At 46.5% G+C, this 23,707-nt stretch overlaps 2 protein-coding genes across 4 annotated transcripts in view; both read left to right on the forward strand.

Moving 5' to 3' along the window:
* Positions 1–18,462, forward strand: part of LOC135908673 (uncharacterized) — a 46,680-nt gene extending 28,218 nt beyond the window's left edge. For both annotated transcript variants that reach the window (XM_070536229.1, XM_065440520.2), the window contains 3 exons: positions 2,150–2,191; positions 2,340–2,393; positions 15,512–18,462. In XM_070536229.1, the coding sequence (XP_070392330.1) occupies positions 2,150–2,191; positions 2,340–2,393; positions 15,512–16,156 (741 nt within the window). In that variant the 3' untranslated portion in view covers positions 16,157–18,462. The remainder of the gene's footprint in view (positions 1–2,149; positions 2,192–2,339; positions 2,394–15,511) is intronic.
* A 156-nt stretch (positions 18,463–18,618) lies between these two features.
* LOC135908692 (uncharacterized) overlaps positions 18,619–23,707 on the forward strand; it is a 171,749-nt gene continuing 166,660 nt past the window's right edge. For both annotated transcript variants that reach the window (XM_070534813.1, XM_070534814.1), the window contains exon 1: positions 18,619–18,803. In XM_070534813.1, the coding sequence (XP_070390914.1) occupies positions 18,710–18,803 (94 nt within the window). In that variant the 5' untranslated portion in view covers positions 18,619–18,709. The remainder of the gene's footprint in view (positions 18,804–23,707) is intronic.

Genomic DNA, 23,707 nt, shown 5'->3' on the forward strand with positions numbered 1-23,707 from the left:
GCGCGTTTCAATTCTACGGCTTCTTCAATATTACGCTTGTGACGTTTCGTCAAAACCAGGAAGTTACGTAGAAGCAGAAACGCGTTCCGAATACAGAGCTTGGGCCTTAGTGCGGTTTCTGCAATTTTTGAAGCAATAATTACATCCGTAAGTGTCACATCAGTATGACTGATCAGGAAAAGGCACCACAGGTTCTATTTGCCCACACCACGTCGTTTTCAGGATAGTTTGCTGCCCTCTCCTCCGATCTACAGCATTGTACATATTGCTTGAAGCTTCATATATTACATCCAAACAACGAGGTTCACAGAAGGCGCGCACTTGAAGTAACCAAACAGCGGGCCCACAAGGAATCCCTCAGGCTGCGTTCAACGTTTCGACGAGGTTTCTAGTCGAAATGTTCACTCCAGCCCATCGCGTCGAGGACCTACCCTTTCACAATTCCGTAGACACCACAGGAGAATGTCCACCTCCACACTCGGCGTCGGAGTCACTCTGAGGCCCCCTATTAATTCCAAGTGCGAGAAGATCGCAGCCGCTCGTCGTACGCGCGGGAATGTGTTCGAGCGTGAGCCGAGAAGGATGGTGCCTTGATGCGCGGCTTCGCGTACGCGCCAGGTGGCCGGCTGGGAGGTGAACATACGCTACAAGTCGGGGAAGGGGGAGGTTAGCTTGCGAGGTCTCCTCTTCCAGTCCGGCCACAGCTAATCATGACACAATTATTTTAAAGCTGATCTGCGGTGAGGGCAAAGTGGGAACCCGAGATGTCTGGTGGCTTCGTGTGTTCCACGCACAGCGCTACCACCACTCGTCATAACGCCAGCACACTGGCAGCGAGTGTCCGCGGTCACAGAGTGACATGTGTTGAGGTTTGCCTGTGCACGTGACACCATGCTTGCTAATCTAGTTGGTAAGCGAATGTGTGCAACGTTTTATACAGCCGTCAAAACTACTGAGCTTACCTCGGACAACTGTTTAATAATTTGCTATAGCAGTCAATGCATCATCTTTAGGGAGCAACTGCGATTTTCATTTTACGGTTGGAACAAAAGGTACGGTAAGAACGTTCCAGAAGGGCGTCGCCTCGTTCTGGTCACCCATGTGATTTCAAACCTCACATGCTTTAGCTCAACACGTTCAAGCCCAGATTCCTTGTCATGTATCATGTAATGTGAAATGTCATGTATCTTGTCATGTGAAATGTATCCCACATGCCATGGGCAGTTTGTGTGCTCTCTGCAGTTCGTTCTAAATAATTTTTGTAACGCTGTTATTTTGTATGCTTTTTTATCTTTTATTACTTTTAATAAATCAAATATACACCCTGTAACTACCGGATAGGGCTCACAGTTTCGGGAATGCATTATTGTGAATGGGCTCACTTTTATGAGATGAAAGACTAACCGCGCTGTCCCAAAGCGTATTTGAAACCGCTGGATCGTTCCATCGTAGCGCTGGAATGATTTACTAGCGTAAATCCCGCTTCTCCAGCGTAGTGAGAGCACTTTCAAGTGCTCTCACTTGAATGTGCTCATTGAATAAAGTGCACTCACTTGAAAACAAGTGAAAGTGCTCTCCCTTGAAACTCCCTCATTGTCAAGACATTGAGAAGCGCTGCCCTGTACGGCTCTAAAGTGCGCTGCTTGTTGAGCAGTTCACGGCTCCTCGATCGTGATGTGCGGCAATAAAACGAGCTGCACTTGTTGAAAAAAAATATTGACATTATCGCAAATGAGTGCCGCAGGAAACCGCAGTGTGGAGGAGATTACATGAAATAATTAAAAAAAAGTTACTTCCTCTGGAATAGCACTACGCTTTAAAGAAAAGCGACACTCATACGAGTTTGTTTTTCAGATAGAAAGCTTCGTAGTTGAAGGAAAATTTACCCTGATGCGGAGATAGCATGCGGGAGCAGGAGAAATGTGTTTTCTTTTTCCAAGAACAAAGCCTCCTTTGCGACAAACCTGTATGGGTTTATTCAATGGCGGAGTGCTACTCATGGTTAAATCACAATTTTACACCGTTTAGAACCTTTCACAATCATATTCTTTCCTCTTCCTCTTACTTCTTTGTCTAGAACGAGAGGGAAAGCGGATGTATGGCTAAAAGTCTGAACTGGCGTAATCTTTTGTACGTTGCTTTCTTACAGTATACAAACATGGACGCCGATGCGCTTTCCTTCCCACAGCGGGTAAGTACTGCTGGCAGAGCCACTCAACTTTACAATGTTTTTGTAATTCGTATAGGAGTTGTATACCCAAACAGACTTCTCACAAAATGTAGCACAGATGTGTGTCGAACGCCTACAGAGACGCGCTCGATGATGTTTACCATTTCAGACGAAGATTGCAGCAATTGGGGCGCCTATCATCGTACTCGCAGCACTTTGTAAGGTGAGCCTTTGCCCGTAGAAAAAGGATGCTTGAAGGGCGATCAGTCGGTTGCTTTAACGACAACACGTGGCGCACAATGTCAATACCGTCCAATAGCACCGCCCTCTTGCCTATGACATTGGAGAAAAATTCCAAATACGCCCCCGTAAACGGGCATCGCCTGTTGCCGTGCATGCAACTTTGTAGTAAGAGTCAGCGCACCGTAAAAGAAAGGTGTGCAGACTCGGAAACTGTTACATGGTTTTAAGTGGCATTTAACAGCATTTTACACTGACGTTATTGTTCTGCGGGAACCCGCAAGGCGGAGAGAAGTAATTAAGGGAAATTGAGACATCGTCTCGATCGTAGCAAAAGGAAGCCCACACGGGTTCCGCGAAACAAAGCCTCGCAGCTGAAGAATAATTCGTCCGGGTGCGGGACTCGAACCCGGGACCACGGCCTTTCCAGGGAAGCCACTCTGCCATCTGATCTACCCAGAAAGCTACCAGATGGCAGGGCGAAGTCGAATTTGTCAACAACTGGAAGCCACTTGCTAGCCGCCTGGTTAGCTCAGATGGCAGAGCGGCTGCCCCAGAAAGGCGGTGGTCCCGGATTTGAATCGCGAACCAGGACGAATTTTTCAACTGCGAAGCTTTTCTCTCGAGGAACCCATATTGGTTTACTTTGCAGCAATTGCTACGATTAGGTGCATGTCTCATTTTCCCTTAATTAAGGATTTTACGTGACGCTTCCATAATGCAGGAAGTTGTCTATATTTGAGAGCATTTTATTGTTTTACTTCCATTCGATACGCCTCTCTGATCTTTCCCTGTTCGCTGACGCTCGGAGAATATTAGCTACGTTATGTCCATAATGTGACTTTTAAGGAAAAGAGAAAACGCAGACACAAACACCTGCGATCAAAATTTTGCAGACCATGAGTTCAAAAAAAAAACAAAGAATTTGCACCATTTTGCACCACCACATTTCATAAAACGTAAGACTAATGAAAACTTGATATTTCAAGCATAACTGCGCATTCATAAGTGTTTAGTTGTCAGTGTAAGTTGCTAAGGTATTTCCTTTTTTTTTTCTAGGACCGCGGTCCGCATGGTTTTGATGAAGGGTGTACATCCTCGAATAGCAAGCGGCAGACCAACTAATTTGCCTTGTTTGTAATATGTCCAATGGTCTATCTCTGTCGCTGCGGTAATGTTTTGATGTGGTCTGAATTATTAAGTATGACAAAACAGGCCCCTATGAAATGGCCATGTGCAACTAAATACTGAACAGGAGACTTTAAATTATGGGGTTTTACGTTACAATACCACTCTCTGATTATGCGACAGGCCTTAGTGGAGAACTCTGTAAGTTTCGACCGCCTGGAGTTCTTTAACGTGCACCTAAATCTAAGTACACGGGCGTTTTCGCATTTCGGCCCGATCGAATTGGCGCCGCCGTGGCCGGGCCCGGATTCGGTCCCGCGACCTCGTGCTCAGCAGCCCAACACCATAGCCATTGAACGACAACGGCGGTTAACAGGAGACTTGATGGACTGATTTGTTAGGCGTTAAAAACGCACACGAGAGAAACAAAGAACCACAGAAAGAGCAGTCATAAACTCAAAGGTCGCAGTGTCGCAGAAAAGAAGGAAGGCAAAAAGTAAAATTTTATTTATCGCACGATCCAGAGAATGCCCCGCCATGATGAACACGTGCACATTCTCAACAAATAACGGTATACCCGTGGCAGTTTTTTATGAAGGATAATGGAACTACGGCTTACACACATGCATATTGTAATTAGTTCAAGGTTGTTCCTCGGCCGTAAGACTTATACCCCTGTCACACGGGAAGATTTAATGTCATTCGAATGGAATGACATTTGCCATCGAATGAGTTAGGGGAACTCATTCGCATTCGATGTCGAACCGAATGTATACTCTGGACCCCAGATAGACAACAGCGGCACGCAACGCGAAAAAGTAATGCGTGCATCAGCAAAGTCAGTATATATTTTTTAGACTTATAAAAAGGAATAATTATTTTTACCTCGATGATATTTTCACCACGTGCTGTGCTCGAGCGCTATTACTCTTTGCATCAGGAGTCTGTCGCGGCGGTCGGCCATATTGGATGTGTTCGTTTAGCAACGGCAGCAGTGGTGTTGTGCCCTCTCCTTGTGGTTCGTCGGCGTTGAACGTGCGGTGCCATGGCTACAGCGGCAGCGGCTGCGGACCCGAAAGGAAAAGCACACTGGAGCCAAGAAGAGACATTCGCCCTTATCAAAATATGGGAAGGCCATCTCCATGACTTAAGAAGGGCGAAGCGCAACGCAGAGGCGTACCAGCTTATTGCTGAAAAGCTGCTCGATGCTGGCATCAGCACGACTTTGAAAGTGATGAAGAGAAAGATTGAGAATCTGGCAAACAAGTACAGGTGAGTGTATTTCGTCAGGAACAGATTTAAGCAGGACTGCGCGTGCAAGGAAGTCGGGGCTGTGTAGCATGCACGTGTCATTGTTTTGTAAGCGCCGATGTGGGTAACTCGAAGCTTTTGCTCCGCAGCGTACAATTTCTGATACGAGTGATAGCTTCTCATGCAGTGTTTGCTCGTTAAGGCGAATAAAGGGAAAGCCACGACACATGCAGTGGCACGGGTGGATTAGGTTACGCTATATTAGCTTCTCTCTTTCCTCACCCCGGCACTAGGCATCCGCCACCGGTGATTGACGTTTTTGAGGGCCTATATAAAAAAAAGAACGCTGCGCTCCTGCAATAGTAGCACCATCTCGGTGATTGTGCAAAGAGTAGAGTTTCTTTTCCGGCGTCGTTCACATGTTTACCGCTTGGCGGGTATTTTTAAAGGGCGTGCGAGCTCAAAGGTCAAGGTACACTTGATCGGCGTGATGGCGTCGACATCCGGAACCGCGCGCGCTTGAAAGAAAGTAGTTTCTCATGATCCCGACGATCCTAGAAGCGATATTTTTTACTTTTCGAGCAGTGATAACTTGGACATCAATGTCGCGTCGTCGGAGTTTAGTTAGGCAGATCAGCCGGGAACGTCAGCTGTTACCCGTCGGCAAGTTTTGTTTTCGCCTCCCGTTTTGTTTATTCATATCTACAGCCGGTTCAATTGCCCTTTTGGTGTTCAAATTGTTATTTTATTTGTTTACGGTGTGTCCACTTCGTTTTGACACGACGTGCTACCACCAGGTTTCGACACCAGACAGATCCAGGCATTGACCACGCGATGACGCTCCGTAGAGGTCCGAAGCGGCTGGCGAGTACTCTCGATTTCTTTTCACCTGTCCCGTACGGTGGAAGTCGTTCATGGCATATGTATAAACATAAACAAATATGCACGGACGCATACCCTTGACAAAGCGCCGTAGAGAATTCTTTTCTCTGAAGATGTAGGTCAATCATTATGAAAGTTTGGCATGAATTGCATTGATTGTTTCAGTTTGGTAATTTTGTTGCGTATTTTGTAGTAACTGTTTATTTTCCGAAACATGCCTAATATTTTCTTGTATTCCTTTATTTTTTCAGACACACAAAAAAGGAATTGGGCAAGGACGTATCACTTGGCCCTATTACTGGGACATCCACAAATTCCTCAATGCCCTGCAAATGAATGACCAGCGAGAAATGCTGGAAAGCCAGTGCAACACTGTGGAGGAGGTAAGAGGTGCACATCTTAGGTGTATATTGCCACCGATATGTTGGTGCTTCTGAAATGCCTGACGAAGTTCACTGGTCACTGAACATGGTAAAAAAAAAGTCACGTCTCGGCAGCCCTATGGCTACCTTGTCCACAAATATGCCTGTTAGGTAGTTATATGTGTTAACGGTGGCAATTTAACATGTATGGTGCTGCACGATATGCTTATGATGCTCGGAAAACGACAGTCTGACTTTATCGAATAAGTGATACCGTATATTGTCACTGATAAAGGTACCATATTGCAAGGCTGAGCCTTTACTCAGACAGGCCTTGTATAACATCAGCGCAGAGCAGAGAGAAAGCCTACGTGAGGCCGTGAGCCAAGTCGTACACTTCACCCGCGTGGTGGCTCTGGGAGAATTATGTTGTACCTACCACCGTACACGTAAGACAAACGCTCAAGCGCGTGGCCTCCATCAACGTGATTGCCGCTGGGTCTGAGATGATATTGGGGTGGCAGCAAGGCACCCGCTTTCGCCAGCCTTCACAAGTGCACAGTGCAGCGTGGCCTTGGACCCAGCAGTCAGCACTCAGCGGCTCTAATGTCAGTGCAAGCCACGTGATCGAGCGTTTGTGTTAAGTGTGCGGGTGGCTGTGCATACAATAGCCATTCCTTAGTGTGTTGCGCTTTGCCTTTGTGATAACCTGGGCATTCAGATCGAGTTTGATTGCACTGAGAGTACTTCAAGATGGTTTTGGTATTATTAATTGCCCGTCACTTTCCATTTCAGATCATCTACCTAATGAAGAATGGCCACAGCAGCTAAATCGACGAGGACGCGCCCGCCAACATGAAGGAGGATATGACATATCCTACGCAGAATGACGCATATGAAACATCACCAGAAACTTCGTCTCGTGTGCTTTCATATCCTGTACTTTCATCTCCTGTCGAAGAAGCTGGGCCGTCACAAACTGGGACTCCCCTGCAGAATGCTTTTCGCCAGGGCTTAGTTTAGAGAAACATATGCTGCTCACTATGAATAGCTTCCTTGACACTAACAACATGTTATCACCGCGGCAATACGGCTTTACAAAAGGCAAAGGCACTCAGGTACTTTTGGATGATTTCTTTCCGATTTCCCGAACTTATGTTTCCAAACTAACCAGGTTGGGTGCGCATTGTTTCTTGATGTAAGCAAGGCATTTGACAGTGTCTGCCATGACTAGTTGTTAACAAAGCTTTTGATGAAGGGATTCCGTGGTTTGTTTCTGTCACGTCTCGCTAATTTTCTCCGGGACCGGTTTCGGTACGGCTCATTCAAAACATTCACAGCAACCTTTCTCCAATCAAAACCGGTGTTCCACAAGGTTCAGTATTAAGCCCTCTTCTATTTAAAATTTACGCTATGATCTGTCTCAATGCAGTCCCTATAAAGATATTTCAGTGTGCAGACTATACAGTCTTAGTTTCTCGTGCAAATCAATAATCTGATGCAGCTTCTCATTTACAAGAAGCAGCCACGAAGGCAATGGACTGGTTCACCACAAATTTAATCGCAACATAACGTATTACCAACGCAACTTGTCTACTTTCGAAGTCCTTTAAAGTGAGTACACTTGGCTAGGGAAGTAATATTACATAATTCACATTGCAATCCATGTTCTTGCGATGCTATCGACTACGCATCATCCGTAAAATATGTCGATTTGCGTTTTGACAGCGATCTATCATGAAATTCGCATGTTTCTTATGTCTGTCAGAGGATTCGCTCAGTGCTTTGCTTACTTTATAAAATCCGTCACCTCATGCCGATATCCGTCAGGAAAACCACCGCGCATGCGTTGTGATACAGTGTTGTCTGATACGTAATTACTGCCTACAGACATTCTGCTCTTCGTTGGCAAAAAAAGAATTAACTCACTAATGCGCTCCCTTTTAAAAGTTATGGGCTATGACTTGTGTCTTGAAGGCAACACCGACATTTTTAAGGTATTATCCATGCCAGATTTTTCTTCGTTTCTACTGCATACAATAGCCCTGATAAGTTTCTGGGACAACCGGTATAGAGCACCTTATGCTACTCCCAATAGCCTTAGACCAAAATGGCGTTATCAAATACCTCGTTGTGCAACAAAATATCGCAAAAGAATGCGCGAATACTATGTTCCTTCTTTGTTTAATCATATACCTTGTAACGTGCTCCAGCCAATATCAAAATACAAGCTCAAGAAAGCACTAAAATGGGCGGATTTGAGCAGCTATAACACGTAAAGAAATACACCCCGCTTACCTCGTCCTGTATTACGCCTACAGAGTGGCTTTGGTTAAAAATGTGATAAGAAAGTTTGTTCCTGCAGAGCTTTCATTGGAGCATTTTTAGTTTTTACTCATTTTGTAATTTAGAATCATCTACTCATTATTTATTGTGCCACGTACGCAAGGTAATCGTGTGGCATGGTGATACTTGTACGCGCCAGATGTGCTTCCCAAACCTGTGTATGTGCATATACGTAAATCTATTATAAATGCGTATAATGTGTGTATCAGTGTATGTATATACATTTATCGCTTCCCTGTATTTTTTTTCTCTTGATATTGTAAGAGTTTGTGTGCTGCCTGTCTCGCTGTGCCAGTCAAGCCCAATGTGGTTTTGGCAGGCCTGATGAATGTACTAGGTTTTATAGAAATAATAAAAGAGTTTATTATTATTATTATTATTATTATTATTATTATTATTATTATTATTATTATTATTATTATTATCACTGGGACCCCCCGAAAGGAGAATGAGGCAGCCATCAAATGCAGATCTGCTTGCGCAGCTTCTTGAGGAGGAGCGGCAGCTGCATCTGTGTCTAGAAAAAGGCAGGGAGAAGGAAGAAAAATTCCGAGATAACCAGGTTCATCTGCAGGAAAAAAGTGCCCAGCGTGACAATTTATTTTTGTCGTCTTTGGGGGATTTTGGCAAAAAGTAAATATTCACTGCTTGCATGTCTGTCAAGGAGCATGATTGTTTTCATATTCACACACCCCTCAAAGTACACACACACACACACACACTGCTTCTCTGCTGTGGTGCAATGGTGCTGGTCATCTGGCCTGTTGAGCAGGTCTCCAGAAGTATTGCACAAGAGCAGCTCGAACATCGTGTCCGGTTCCACTTGACTGAGCGGTGGAGCGTGATGGCTGTGGAAGCAGTGCATCAAATGCAGGCACATCTTGTTCCCACTGAGGATCCACAGGGTCTCGGAATGTCTCACAGACATTGTGAAGAACACATGAGGCCCTGATGGCTTGTTCAGCATTTGGCAACTGGAATTCTAGCCTCTTCATGACAAAACGAAAACGAGCGTTCAGGCGTCCAAATCTGTTTTCAGCCATGCGTCTTATTTTGTAAAGCTTATAATTGTAAGCAGCTTCGGGGATACCAGGGCCGGTATTTTGTAGCGATGCCTTTTCCGATTCTATGCTTTTTCAGGCTTTTCGCGCTTGGCCACTGGTCAGAGCGACGGTCTGCCCACTTTATCAACGCGATCAGGCGGCCGTGTGTGGTGGATGATAAGAATAGCATAGAATAAGGCATAAGGCATCGCTACAAAATAGCGGCCCAGGTGATGCACTTGGGAAGGGCTTAAGCCGTGTTGCAGTCAGCCGAAATGCCTGGTCACACAGAATGAGCGGTGTTATAGCAGCACCTTCGATCATAACCACAGGCAATTCGAGGTGTCTATATCGATCTCTCGTACACGCTGGCATCATGGCATCGGCCGGGAGCTCCAACATTGATATAACGGAACCGCTACTGATGATCAACCAGTGCCAGCAGTATAAAAATGTACGTGTACAAAAGAAACAAGCGCCGAATGATGTCATGCTCATGCGTAACAGTGGGCAGTCCTCTTTGCAGTATTTTAACCTGTCATAAACAGCCACGTTGAGCAAAACACTTCTCAAACAACTGTACGAGTTACGTAACAGGCGCAGGCCACAGCATGACAGCTGCATCATGCATGCTTGCCTATTTTTTTTCATTGCCAAAAAGGAGAATTTCATGCACACATAAAATTTCTATCCATGGCTACTTCACGACAAATCATGATACCTTTACACTGTTTGTAGAGTAAAGTCATTTTAGGCAAAATTAGCACATACATGCAGCACTTTTTTTAGCAAACGGCTGGAAGTTGTTTATCAGGAAAGTGCTCATTCCTCAAAATATCGTAACTCATTTGGCCTATGTGTACATTTTTATGTATAGACAACGCACAGACAGTTGACAATATCAGTTATAAAATTCTAGTACTGGAAATTGCAGAAATGCACCGTGTGGCACATACTGCAGGAGGAACACAGGAAATGATGGCAACCCGAACTTTGGTGATTGTTATTTGCAGAAACTTCTGTATTTCACAACTACAACTGCTAAAGCTTATTTAGTAACGATCGAATGCAATCGAATATATTTCAGTAGATATCACGCAATGAAAGTGAATTTATTTTTTTAACTTTCGCGGCAGCGTGGAGAAGTCTCGAAGGTCCCTAGCAGCCTTTGCAGTTACGGCAATCAATTGCGTTGTCCTTCGTCGGGGATATCGGAAAGTGACAACGATCGAGACCGCCGATTCCCTGCCTTTTCCCTTGCCTTTCCAGTGAAGGAAAATAACTCCTTCACGTGTTTTTCCAGTTCGTGGCGCCAGACCATTCGAAGCCACTCTGCTTCAAGTTGTTCGGTGACAACCTTAAAACACTCCCGGAATGCGACGTTCACCGTTGACCGGCCTATGCCGAACAGATGGGCGATCGTTCGGTCTTCAGCGCTTGAGCACAGCCGATACATCCCGACGGCCACTCTTTTTAGAGCGCAGCTCTTTGGCGTCCGTTCCTGGGTTTCGCGTCGTCGTCGGCGTTGTCGTCGGCCTCGTAACCAGCTCCGCCCCCCTTTCATCCCCCCAGCGCTAGCAGCGACCGACTGATACCGCTGGATGCCGCTGACGCCGCTAGAGAGTCAAGATAACGTGACTGCATAGAACACCGTCGCCGCCATGCAGAAAGAGGAGGAAAGGGTCCCCCCCCCCCTGTTCTTGTGTGGCGGATAGGGTGCTCTTCAGTTGCCGACGCGCCGGTTATTTCACGTAGGCCCCGGCACGTCGACGAATACGTGACCACCTTCCCACGGCTAGACCTGGTTCATAGCGCTGTGGAAGCGAGGGTATCATATTGTTTGTGTCGGCATCGGCGGCGTTCTCCCTGAAACCAACTCCGCAGCTGGGGCTGACTCACTATCGGCGTCAGCGGCATCGGTCAGTCGCTGCTATCTCTTCCCTCCTCCCTTTATCGTGTTGTCCGCTTGCTGCGCGCGCTTCTGCCCCCATCGTTTGCCGCTGGGTGTACACGCCGCCCCCCTCCCCCCTCTTCCTGCGAGTCTCCGGTTGTCAAAGCGCCGGCTCGAACTTAATTCCTTTCTTCGCTCCTCCTCCAATGCAACCCCTGTGCGGTGGCAATCAGAGAGCCAGATCGGTGGCGGCGGATCTGTATATGTGCACCGCCCGAGCCGAAATTGCCGCTGCCGTTCGCCCTGTGCGGTGGCAATCAGAGAGCCAGATCGGTGGCGGCGGATCTGTATATGTGCACCGCCCGAGCCGAAATTGCCGCTGCCGTTCGCCACTGCGAAATTATCTGCCAGTTCTTTCTGAGCCATGAGCGAGACGACCGATGGAAGTCCTCCGTCTGCTGCTGCTGCTGCTGCTGCTAAACGAGCTGCCAGAGCAGAGGCCCAGCGCCGTCGCCGTCAGAATCCAGAGGTGCGTGCCGCCGAAGCAGAAGCTTACCGTCGCCGCCGTCGAGATGATCCAGGAGTATGCGTCGCCGAAGCAGAGGCTAAGCGCCGCCGCCGAGAAGACCCTGCCGTTCGCGCCGCCGAAGCGGAGGCTCATCGCCGCCGTCGAGAGCAACCAGCAGTAAGCGAGGCTGAAGCAGAAGCTCATCGCCGCCGCCGAGAAGACCCTGCAGTTCGCGCCGCCGAAGCGGAGGCTCATCGCCGCCGTCGAGAGCAACCAGCAGTAAGCGAGGCTGAAGCAGAAGCTCATCGCCGCCGCCGAGAAGACCCTGCCGTTCGCACCGCCGAAGCGGAGGCTCATCGCCGCCGTCGAGAGCAACCAGCAGTAAGCGAGGCTGAAGCAGAAGCTCATCGCCGCCGCCGAGAAGACCCTGCCGTTCGCACCGCCGAAGCGGAGGCTCATCGCCGCCGTCGAGAGCAACCAGCAGTAAGCGAGGCTGAAGCAGAAGCTCATCGCCGTCGCAGAGAAGACTCTACCGTTCGCGCGGCCGAGGCCGATGCCAAACGCAAACAAAGGCTCGCAAACAAAGGCTCGCAAACAGTCAGGGTGCAACAAATGCTTTCCGGCGACAGTTTACAGACAATCCGTTTGGAAGTGTGTGTTCAGTGTGTGATCGGCTCTGGTTCCAAAATGACGTGAAACCGTTTCCGGATACGTGCCGTGAGAATCTCCGGTGTGCGTTTCCCAACTCGGACTTGTTTCAATTCAGACTGTGTTCTTCATGCATGCAAAATCTATCGAAAAGGTGAAACAGCTTATTTGCTGCGCTCAAATTTCGCATTAGGAAGTAACGTAATCGTCGGTAATTTTTTTTCCACGGACAACGGCTTTCTCATGTTTGTCGTTTGGCGCTCCAAGGCGATCCTGCACGACTCCACAAGGTACCGGATTGTCGTCGGCGAGAAACGGAGAGCTTGTCTGAAGTGATTCTCCGCGATATGCGGAACCGTCTCTTCGAGCCAACGTTCGCCTCGCTGAAATGCCCACCGCTCACGGTGAACTGTGGAGTTGGTAGCCATCATAGCAGCAATAGCGAATGAATTGGCTTCTAATCTGTTTCAGCCTTGTATTGATCTTTCATTGCGCTTCTTTTGCCAGTTCCAGTGACCTCTCCTTGTTTCTTCGTTGCACTCGGTAACAAATGTAAGAGGCAACTAGGGCTTTCACTTTTTCAATCTCAACTGCGCTAGCTGCGCTTCCTCCGCAGAGCGCCATGTCGGCCATATTGTTTGCTTACACTTACCAGTTGTGGGTTTAGTCGTGGCTTGGCTTGTGATGATCGAAATGCTTTTATTTGTGAATAAGTGGCGTCAAAATGATTTCGTCCGTTTTAAATGTCCTCGCAAAAGTTCTTAAACGCGTTTGATGGGCACAAAATTTCCTTGAATTTCACGAATTTTGTTCCAGATCTTGGTTGCTATCATTTGTGAATGCCATAATATTTTACTGTGTAGCACCGCAAGAGACCGAATGGCATTTGATGCATCGAATGCCATTCGATTCCAATTACATTAATTCTTCCCGTGTGTCAGGGGTACTACATTTCTGTACCCGAATTCATTGCCTGCAAAATTGGGAATGCAGCCCCATCCATGAGAGTACTACAAACGATTATACGGGTCTAAGTGTAAACGCCCAAAAAGCCATAAAATGCGACGAGAAAGAATCGATGCAACTCAGTGTATCGAAGTGGCGTGATGTGTTCGGATAGAGGCGACATAATTGGTCACAGCTGGAACGCCGGTTCGCTGAAGGCTACGTCGGCGGAAGCGAGGGTGCTGGTAATGTTTTCTTTTGTCTTGTACAGCCACGCTGTACACTGGCACATCGCTGCCATCACCAGGCACTCCTTGAATTCGACGATGGCGTTTAACCGGTCGACGGCTGTTCGTGCTTGTTTCATAACGCCCTTGTTTCATAACGCAGTATTAGGTCGCTCGAACACTGGCAGTTTTTTTCGTTCAGCAGCATTTCATCCTCTTGTGTTTCGATGCTATCGATTTAAAGTTCTCTCAAGTTCTCTTTAAAGTTTGCAGACGAAATGTCTCACTTTACTTTTATGCATTTATTTGCTTCTTTATTATACACATGGTCCATCGTCTGTAAGCGTTATATTAGAGGAGTTTAGTTACAAGAGAAAATTGGTACTTTGTTAAAGTAGTAAGTCTTAGCGCAAGAATATTACGCATGTAAACATTTATTGTTCATGAATCAGTAAAAATAAACGCGCTTACCAAAGGAAACAGTTGCCTACAGTTTTGCGCACTACGAACTTAAAATTATGTTCTATCAGCACAAGATAAACAGTTACTTAGAAGATATTGCTTAGAACTCCTTTGAATAAACAAGGTCACTTCGCAGCTTCTTCCAACCTTCGAGTGTGTTGCAAACTATACGTTGAAAATGTTGCTGATACATTGGCAGAACCCTGTGTTTATGGCATAGTCTTTCCTTACTCAGACCTACTAAAGTATATTTTGATGTATTTCAACAGGAGTGGGATGGATGAATAATATGCAGAAGACAAAGATGATGATGAATAGCCGGGCAAAGGAACAAGAGTTCAAGACCGCCGTTCAGCCTGTAGAGTCTGTGAAGGAGTACGTTTACTTAGGTCAATAATTCACAGGGAACCCTTATCATGAGAAGGAAATTCATAGAAGAATAAAAATGGGTTGGGTCGCATGCGGCAGACATTGTGAGCTCCTGACTGGAAGCTTACTATTAACATTGAAAAGGAAGGTAGTATACAATCAGTGCATTTTACCAGTGCTGACGTATGGTGCAAATACTTGAGACTGACAAAGAAGCTTGAGAACAAGTTAAGGACCGCGCAAAGAGCGATGGAACGAAGATTGCTAGGCATAACGTGTAGACACAAACAGAGTGGTTTCGATCAGAGAGCAAACAGGTATAGACGGTATGCTAATTGACATAAAGAGAAAAACATGAAGCTGGGCAGGAGGTCATGTGACGCGCCGGTTAGATAACCGTTGGACCAATAAGGTAACAGTATGGGTACCAAGAGAAGGGAAACGCAGTCGAGGACGTCAGAAGACTAGGTGGAGCGATGAAATGGGGAAACTCCTGGGCGCTAGCTGGAATCGGTTGGCGCAGGGCAGCGGTAAGTGCAGATCGCAGGGAGAGGCCTTCGTCCTACAGTGGACATAAGACAGTCTGCTGCTACTGCTGCTGATAATGATGCATCTTGCTGCCAACAAATTCGCCACCACTAAATAGTGCCATTCTCTGTTGCGAAGTGTCACCACTTGTGTGGGGACAAAATGTTCACAAAAGGTTTCGGTGACAGCACTTTTTCGATCATTCATGCAGCTACTACTGCATGAATGATCGCTGTGTGGCACCAGAAAAACGCCCCGCGTTTAGTTTGCAGTCGCCACCGCTCCGTGTTTCTGTACTGAGAATATTGTAGACATTGTGTACAAAGCGAAATAATATTGTTCATCAATTATTGAAACCATATATTTTAGACATACTTAATTGCTTATATGGCATCATGCGCATTGAACACGCAACTTGCACGGTGTAAATATTACCATGGTTTCGTGCCTAACCTCCGGTTTTATTTTCGTGCGCCAATAAAACTGACGATTTGACGCATTGTCTTTTCAGCTGTACTACACAAGTATGCTGTACGATTTCTACAGCTCCTACAAAATGACAACGGTCACGGCGCACGAGGAGGCGCTGGTGGAGTCTGCTTCCATTGGACAAGTAGAAAAGCGTCCAGCGTCCACAAATCGGACTAGCGATGACGTCACTTCTCCCCGTCATGAAACAGCCATGGACGCTAAAGTTAGAAGAACATCTACAAAATTCCAGGCGCGCAGTGGCAGGTTGCTCCCACAATCCCCGGACGGCGAAGACCACTTGACCACCATAATTCCCTCGGCGAGGATCCGAAGGCTCTCCGACCGTTCGCGCAGGCAGTCGATCGCCAGCGAATGTCATACGGGCGCGAGCACCATCGCGAAGTCCAAGTCGGGAAGGACGAGGAAGCAGTCCACTGCTTCGGAATTTGCACGGACCATCGACGACGCGGCCGCTACGCTCGGGCAGCCAGTGCAAGGACGGTCGCGACGGATGTCCAGCGGCTTCCGCGGCGCCTTGGCATCTGTTCAATCGGCCAGAGGCAGGCGACAGTCCGTCGTCGCTCCCGATTCGAGCGCCGCTCCCGACGCGTCCCGAAAGCAGCGCCCTCGGTCGGCCGCTGCCGGCGCCGGCTTGGCCGATGGGGCCCGCGGCACCGCGGTCTAGAGCCCGTGCATACAAAGGGTGGACCGCTAAGCGCAGGGTGAATGCCTTTGCAGCGACCAGTGTCCTTGCACGGCTCTTGAAGAGGTGTCACTCGGCGCTGCAAGACAGCACGAACGCGCAAACAGGCTCGGCTATCGCCGGTGACGTGTCATAACGACGCCGGGCGGTTGCTTAGCCTTCGCCTATATTCCATTAAATATAACGTTTTCGGAGGCACCGTGCAGCCTTGCAGATCTAAACGTATCGTACGCGTGGCGGTATAAAATGATTTGAAACAGCATTTTGCGCGAACAGGCGTCCAAGTATGCTGAGTACACCTTCCTTGTAATGATTTCAATTGCTTGGATTCATAGTACGTAATCAAGATGCAGTAGACAGTGAAGGCACCAGCTAGAGGGGTGAGGTCTGAATATTTGCGTAGAACAAAAGCATCACTTTAACTAATAAACACAATAAACATGTTTCATCTTCATTGGAAAATACTTTTTTTGCGATATCAATTTTATGCAACTCCAAGCAAATTTTTGCCGTTGCCGTAAGGTTCCGTATATGTATAGGTATATATCTGCTATACGCCATACCGCGCAACATGACATGAGGCGTATTCTATCACTAAAGTCACCCGTACCAGGTCTTACATTCTTGAGAAAATCGTTATTCAGAATTTGGAAAATGCCAGGCCACAAAAAATATCGCGAATCAAAACACACAGAGCGCATGCCCGTTATCTTAAATCTTGTGAGATCTAAATGTTAAAATTGCGAAACCATAACAGAGCTCGAACCTGAGAATGATGGTAATTTATTGCCGCGGCTGTTCACAACCTCTGGAATTGGCCCAGGAAAGAGGTTTTAAGCAAACCCGATACTGAAAAGTGGTGGTGACGTTGCTAAGACAGACGCTGGCTTTAATTAATAAACATAAGTGAAATTGTCCGCTGGCTGGATTCAAACAGAGCACAACTGTTCGTTATCGCTTAGTCGGCTTACGTTGACTTCAATTCATATTGCCAGTATAGCTACGAGTCATTTTTCCGCAGATACTGCAATCAGCGAAAGGGATTTTAGTAGTGCGGTACAATAAAGTCATACTCAATGGCAAGCATGCAGAAAAAAAGTCGACTCATGCTAACGAGAATCCCACAATGCTTACATATGACGCGGCATTATTGTGGCACACAAAAGAACAACAAACTATTCACGCCACTTCGAGAAAAAGTGGACGTATAGTAATCGCAGTAAGCAATGCAATAATAATAGTACATTGCTGCATAACTTTAGCATACAATAAATACAGTATAAGCTACAGTCCCTCAAGACTGCAGTAACTCGGTGCGTCAGAACTAAAGATGAAATACAGGAATACATAGTTTCAGAGTACGAACTATTCATAAAAAGGTGGTTCATTAAAAGATGGGCTGCTAGATAGAAAGAAAAAGCCATTAATGTAGACTGGTTCCAGTCTACTGTTGTACGCAAAAGAAAGAGTATTTGAATGTACGGTTGCATGTGCGAAAAAGAGGGATTGTGAAGTTACGCCTCTATATCGTGGCGTATCCTGTAGAAAATGAAAATATTTTAGATACGTAGACCTTAAAATGTCCATTGATTGATTGATATAGAAACCAGTCTGGAACAGCGATTTCTTTTTTTCTAAAGGCTGGACATTGGCTTTTTCTTAACAGATCCGCCAGAGATACCCTGGAGATATTACCAAAGGGAAAGCGCGCAGCTCGTCCTTGTACTTTTTCTACCTAAAAAATGTTAGTTTTGGTGAAAGGGTCCCAAATTATTGCGGCATACTCCGAATTTGGCCGTACAATATATCTTAAGCTACAAGGTGGACAGAAGGAACCGATAATTTTAGAGCTCGCCTCAGAAAAAAGTGATTGCGGTTTGCATATGCGGCAACATAATAATGTGCTTATTCCGGTTAAGATCGCTAGAGATCCAAAGATTTAAGTATATATGATGAGTTATTTCGGGTAGTATAAAATTTGAGATGCCATATTGAAAACGTAGTGGTTTACCTGTAGATTTATTTTGATAAATACTGCTTTGTCATGATTGATCATTTGCCACTTTTCGCACCAGAAAGCAGCTGTCTACAAAGTTTGATTAAACAGTAACTGGTCGCACTTGCTATAAACTCCCGAGTATAAAACGCCGTCATCAGCATAAAGTTTAATTTAAACTGGAATTCAACTTGCACTTCGTGCCCTTATGACAAAAGTGAGATTTTATTTGTCGGTGAAAAATGGCGCTGTTTCACCTTTTTAGGTGGATTTCTGGAACAGTTGGAAATGGCCTGCATGAAAGTTTTGGTCTGTGTGACTAATAGAAGAATTTCTCTTAGCTATTTACTTAAATATATATTCAAATGACAAAAAAAACTACAGGATTGGAAAGTCCTGTCTGCATCACAGGCACACTAAACACACTAAAAACAATTTACTTTACGTCCTTTGGGACGTATCCTGTCACGCGCAATAATAATCTGTCTTCTTACGCTTCCTTCCTTGACAACTCTTCGTTCGCTACTCTCCTGTCAGGAATGCCCTTTCTCGTTGACATTCCTTATGTTGCTCATGACCTGGAAGTGCTGAATGCGGTGTGTCGAAAAAAAAAGAAGTCGCCCGGGGCAGATGGTGAGTACATTTTAGAGACAATTTCTTGACGTTAACCTATTTTATCGAAATTCTTAATAATATTTTCATTACACTTCTAAATTACAGTTCTATCGTCCCACGCTCCACTATTCAAACATAGTTTCGCTTTACTTCTAAGCATACGGAAAACCGCCTTCTTCTTGGCCAATACCCCATAGTGGGTACGCGCCACTGTTGAGGACACAAGACAAGACAAGAACCGACAGGTGGAAACTTTTCTGAATAGTTATCAGCATCGCAGACATGAGGCCAGCTGCTAACCGAAGCTCTAACGTTACAACTGCCTCTGACTGCATAACGCTTAACGCCTGCGAGCATGCATTATGCAGCGACTGCCGTACTGGCAAAGGAGGCCTCACGTGGTAGTCGTACATGCTGAAGAAGGCGTGGTGTGAAGGCACTACATGTGAGCAGTGGACCTGCGGCCCGCTGCCAGACGTGCCAATTTGCTCGGCATTGGACCCGCCAGGGCCACGGTTAGATTACTTTCCTATGTTCTTTTTTGGACATTTTCTGCGTTTAACTGCGTACTCGTATGTTTCCGAGTTCTGTTTGTTTTCAATGAAGCTCCCGCTGTTGTTCTGGTCGTTATGCGGTCAATTCCCGTTTCTTTTCCGACGATCCGTATTGGGAACGCTTTGCAATGGGCGACAAGGCCGCACCCAATTTGCAGTGGCGACGCAGTGCCGCGAGTGCGGTCTCTAAGCACTGTAAGGTTGCTCTGGCACCTACTTTCTGCAACTAATCTTTCGATAAGGCAGTTACTGATGAAAGAGTAAACAATGCAATGATCTACATCGGCAAGTTGGCTCAAAGCAATAGAGTTCTCAACACAAAAAAAAAGTCTCCACGCTGTGAAGGCTGTTCGATGGCGAAGCTGTAAGCGACAACTAGAACCCATTGCGACTTAAGCTGAAAATTTTCACGTGACAACACGCACCGGCACTTTACCGTATTATTAGCCTAGAACGTTTTGACGGGCTGCGATTTGGCTTAGAGAAATTAACCGCGCCTTGTATGAACGCTGCTATTCTGGAGTCCTTACTATACGCGGCATTCCCATTGCACTGTGTGGAATTCTCACCCGTGCTCTTGGGACAAAGCAGCGACAACACAGTAGTGCAAACCATCACAAGGGCATTTATTGCACCTTTCATAGATCAGTGCCTGCTAGCCGAATTGCTATCTACAAAACATGCCGATGGGCGCGCGACAAATCGGGAAAGCCCGACTCACCGCGACCGGATAACGAGGGAATATGTTCGCCCGATGCTGGATATCAACGCCTGGTCATTAGCGCGTAAGGTCACGCGAACGGTGGCACGTTCCAACGAGGCCTCGTGAGACGGCCTCACAGAAGCATGGACCGGCGCACGCGCGGAGCGTCCGCGCCACTCTCCGGCCCCGAACCAAAGAGCAAGAGCATTCTCCTTTCCGCGCCCAAGTAACCTGGCCGTGAGGTGGCGTTAGCAGCGCAACACTCGCGCCATGTAAAACTCTGGCTTGGGCTAGTTGGTTCATGCTTGAAGTAGTAAAGGCAAGACGCAGAAGACCAGGACTTAGGAAGAAGAACACAAACGACAAGACCGGCGCCACTCACAACTAAGTTTATTTGCGCAACAAGCCTGCCCTATGTAGGTCATTCACGCCGAGTCACGCAAAAAACTTTAGAAGTAAAAACCAGCAATCTATCGACCATTCAGGAATGTTATCTGCACAGCTATCGAAAGAGCAACCAAGAACCACACGTGGATCAGCACAGGAGGCAATTGACCTAGTACAGTCTTTTTCCAAGCCAACGGGGAGAAAAAAGCAGACATAAAAAGTACCGTCTACTCATCACCACCATCCAATCTATCCACAACATAACACTTAAAACGCCTAAAGCACAGTCAGTGATAAAACCCGCATGACTATGGGAATAATGACCAACGAATAACACGGAAATAACATGATAAATGCGTCTAAGTACAGTGTCTGCGTCATAACTAAAATTTCTAAAAGTCACTCACCTAAAAATTGATAAAACATGTGACCGCGCCAAAAAAGAATCACGCGACAAACAATGAAACGGACAGAAGTGATGAACGATAAAGGTTTAAGAACAGCGTCTGCGTCAAAAAAATTGCAACAAAAGCTTAAGAGCCACTAGAAAATCGTCAACAAAATAAAAACTAGTTAAATAAAAGGAAGACAGACGGTAAAACAAATGAATTAGTCTAACAAGAGGCCTAAATGAAAACTTCTAAAAGAGTCTTCTCCTTGTCACTAAGCATAATCGACGGCCTGCTGACACATGCGTTTCCCTCTTTTTTGATGAAAAGGGCTTCCACAATTTCCCTCTCATACCTGTCTTTTCCATACTTCAAAAATTTAGTTTTGTCAAACTGAGGGCGGCAATTAGAGCGGTCTCTGCAATGCTCTGCAAGGAAACTCCCTTCCTTGTTGCGCAGATTACGACAATGTTCCATTGCACGCTCATTCAAACATCGACCAGTTTGTCCGATATAGCTGCGACCACAGCTTAGGGGTATTTGGTAGACTACACGTGTCCTGCGTTCAGTGAACTGCTTCTGATGCTGGATTGAACAAGCCGGGCGTTTCTCTCCGTTCATGGCACAAAGCTTAGACAGCTTGCAAGGCGCCGAGAAAACAACTTGAACGTTATGCCTACTTGCCACTTTCTTAATGTTGTGCGATACTTTATGAAGGTACGCAATTACCGCAACAGAACTGCGTGAAACCGGCTCCCTGATAAGAGGCGGGTGCTTTAGTTTTCGGAGCATCGTTTCGCAGACAGCTGAAATCAGACATGGCGGGAAGCCTGCCTGTTGTAGTCGTTGCACTTGAGCGCTAAAGCTACTTGACACCAAATGGATGCAAGTTTAGTTAAAGCCGTTTCCAGAGAATTTGTAGCAATTGCACGCTTTACAATCTTGGAATGGGCGCTCTCAAACAGTAGCAGGCCTTTCAAAGAACGCGAATTGTACATCCAACAAAGGCCTTCCTTTGGAAACACTAGCCTGATACCCAAGAACTGGAGTTGACCGCAGCTCGGAACTTCCTTGGTAAACCCGAGACCGTGAGTGTGGTTCTAGAAGATAGTCCTGGTTCTCTTAACGGTAGAAACTAATTCGTGCTCAGGGACGTCCTTCAAAATCCCGAAGAAATCATCAACATATCTGTAAATGGACACTACATGAGGATCACAAAGATTAATACTGATGTCAGCTCCTACAACAGATAGGAAGATATCGCAAAGGAGAGGAGCAACAGAAGAACCGATGCATATGCCTTTCTTCTGCACATCAAACTTGCCTTAAAAAAATGGCGGTTCAGTTCAGGTAGAACTCTAATAAGGAAATGAAATTGTCCACGCTTACACCTGCAGCGTTCTGAAGGCGGGCTTCACCAGTTGATTGGATCTTGTCCCTGACCGCCGCTAAGGGACCTTGGTGAAGGACCGAATAGAAGAAATCTTCAATGTCTATGGAGAATGCGTTGTATTCGCGAGGCGGCAAGTTGTCCAGATCCTTCAGCACCTCCAGAGAACTACGCCCCAGGAAAGGGTCATCGCACACCACGTTTCCCAGATGTGTCTGAAGGTACCGGCTAACCAGACGTTGCCATGTTCCCCTTTCTGAAACAATGGTGTGCAACGGACATTCAGGCTTGTGTGTCTTCACAGTGAAGAAGATCTCACGAAACTTCCCTTTTTCCTGCTTTGCCATCTTGTGCAGGTTTTCCAAATTCATTTCTCCCAAAAGTTCAAGAGCCTGACCTTTTTGCTTCCGAACCTTGAACGCTATTTGTTTGAAGTTCTTCTTTATAGCAACCAAGGCCTTCTCACGAAAAACACCAGTCGGCATAACAGCAAAGCCGCCCTCCTTATCGGCCTGTAGCACCACAAGGTCGTTGTCCTTCAGATCCTGTGAAATCCTCCGGAGGTGAGGCTTTCTCGGCGGAATGGATGCACCACTCATCAGGCAGGAAACACCGCCACTTACAATTCTTTCTGTTTCCTCTTGGTTCTTTCCGCGGCTAGCCACTCTTCTCACCATGGCAAGCAATTCTTGGCGCTGGGATCCTTGTGTGAGGCTGAACTTTGGTCCTTTTTCCAAAAAGCGCTCTACTCGTCTAGGCAGAGCTACGTCTCCTAGCACGGTGACCTGGCCGGTGCTTGCATCGTGAGACTTTTTGACCGGGATATTAGGCTCACTAACGCTCGATGCCAAAGAAACTGGGTGGAAGTTGCTGCCAGACGCTTCATCTGCTGCAACCGCCTGTTTTCGCTTTCTGGTTCTTTCCCGAGAACAACAAGCACGCGCAGCCAATCTTGAATCAATCTAACTTGCCTACAATACTCGGACTTGAGTATTTTGCATACGCGCCTGATGTGCCCAGAAGACGGTTCCAAGACGGCGAAGGTAGACTGTACTTCCAAAGGCGCCAGTTTTTTTCTCAAGCAATACGACACCACTCGAGACTGGCAAGCTGAGACAGCGATCAGATTGACGCACAAAATGGCAGGATCGGTGCGAAAGCTTTGATGAAAGAAAGGGCCCAATGTAGAACATGAACATGAACAGAACAAGCATGAACCAACTAGACCAAGCAAGGGTTTTACTTGAGCATATTTCTTCTACATTTCTTCTATTTCTTCTGCCCACATATGCCTCAATATGTACAGGTCGTAGATGCGAATCACACCAATGGTCGTATGCTCGACGATCAATGGTGGCACCATCAATTTTGTTGTCATTGAGTTTTGGTCCCGCCAAAGGTCATGAGTTCGATTCCCACCAGGGGTCGTGGGTTCGAGTGCGTTCACTATATTTTAATTAACTTCGTTTTAATTAACACCAAAGTCGTGGGGTCGGTCC

Source organism: Dermacentor albipictus, chromosome 3 (genome assembly GCF_038994185.2).
Source record: "Dermacentor albipictus isolate Rhodes 1998 colony chromosome 3, USDA_Dalb.pri_finalv2, whole genome shotgun sequence".
Classification (NCBI taxonomy): Eukaryota; Metazoa; Arthropoda; class Arachnida; order Ixodida; family Ixodidae; genus Dermacentor; species Dermacentor albipictus.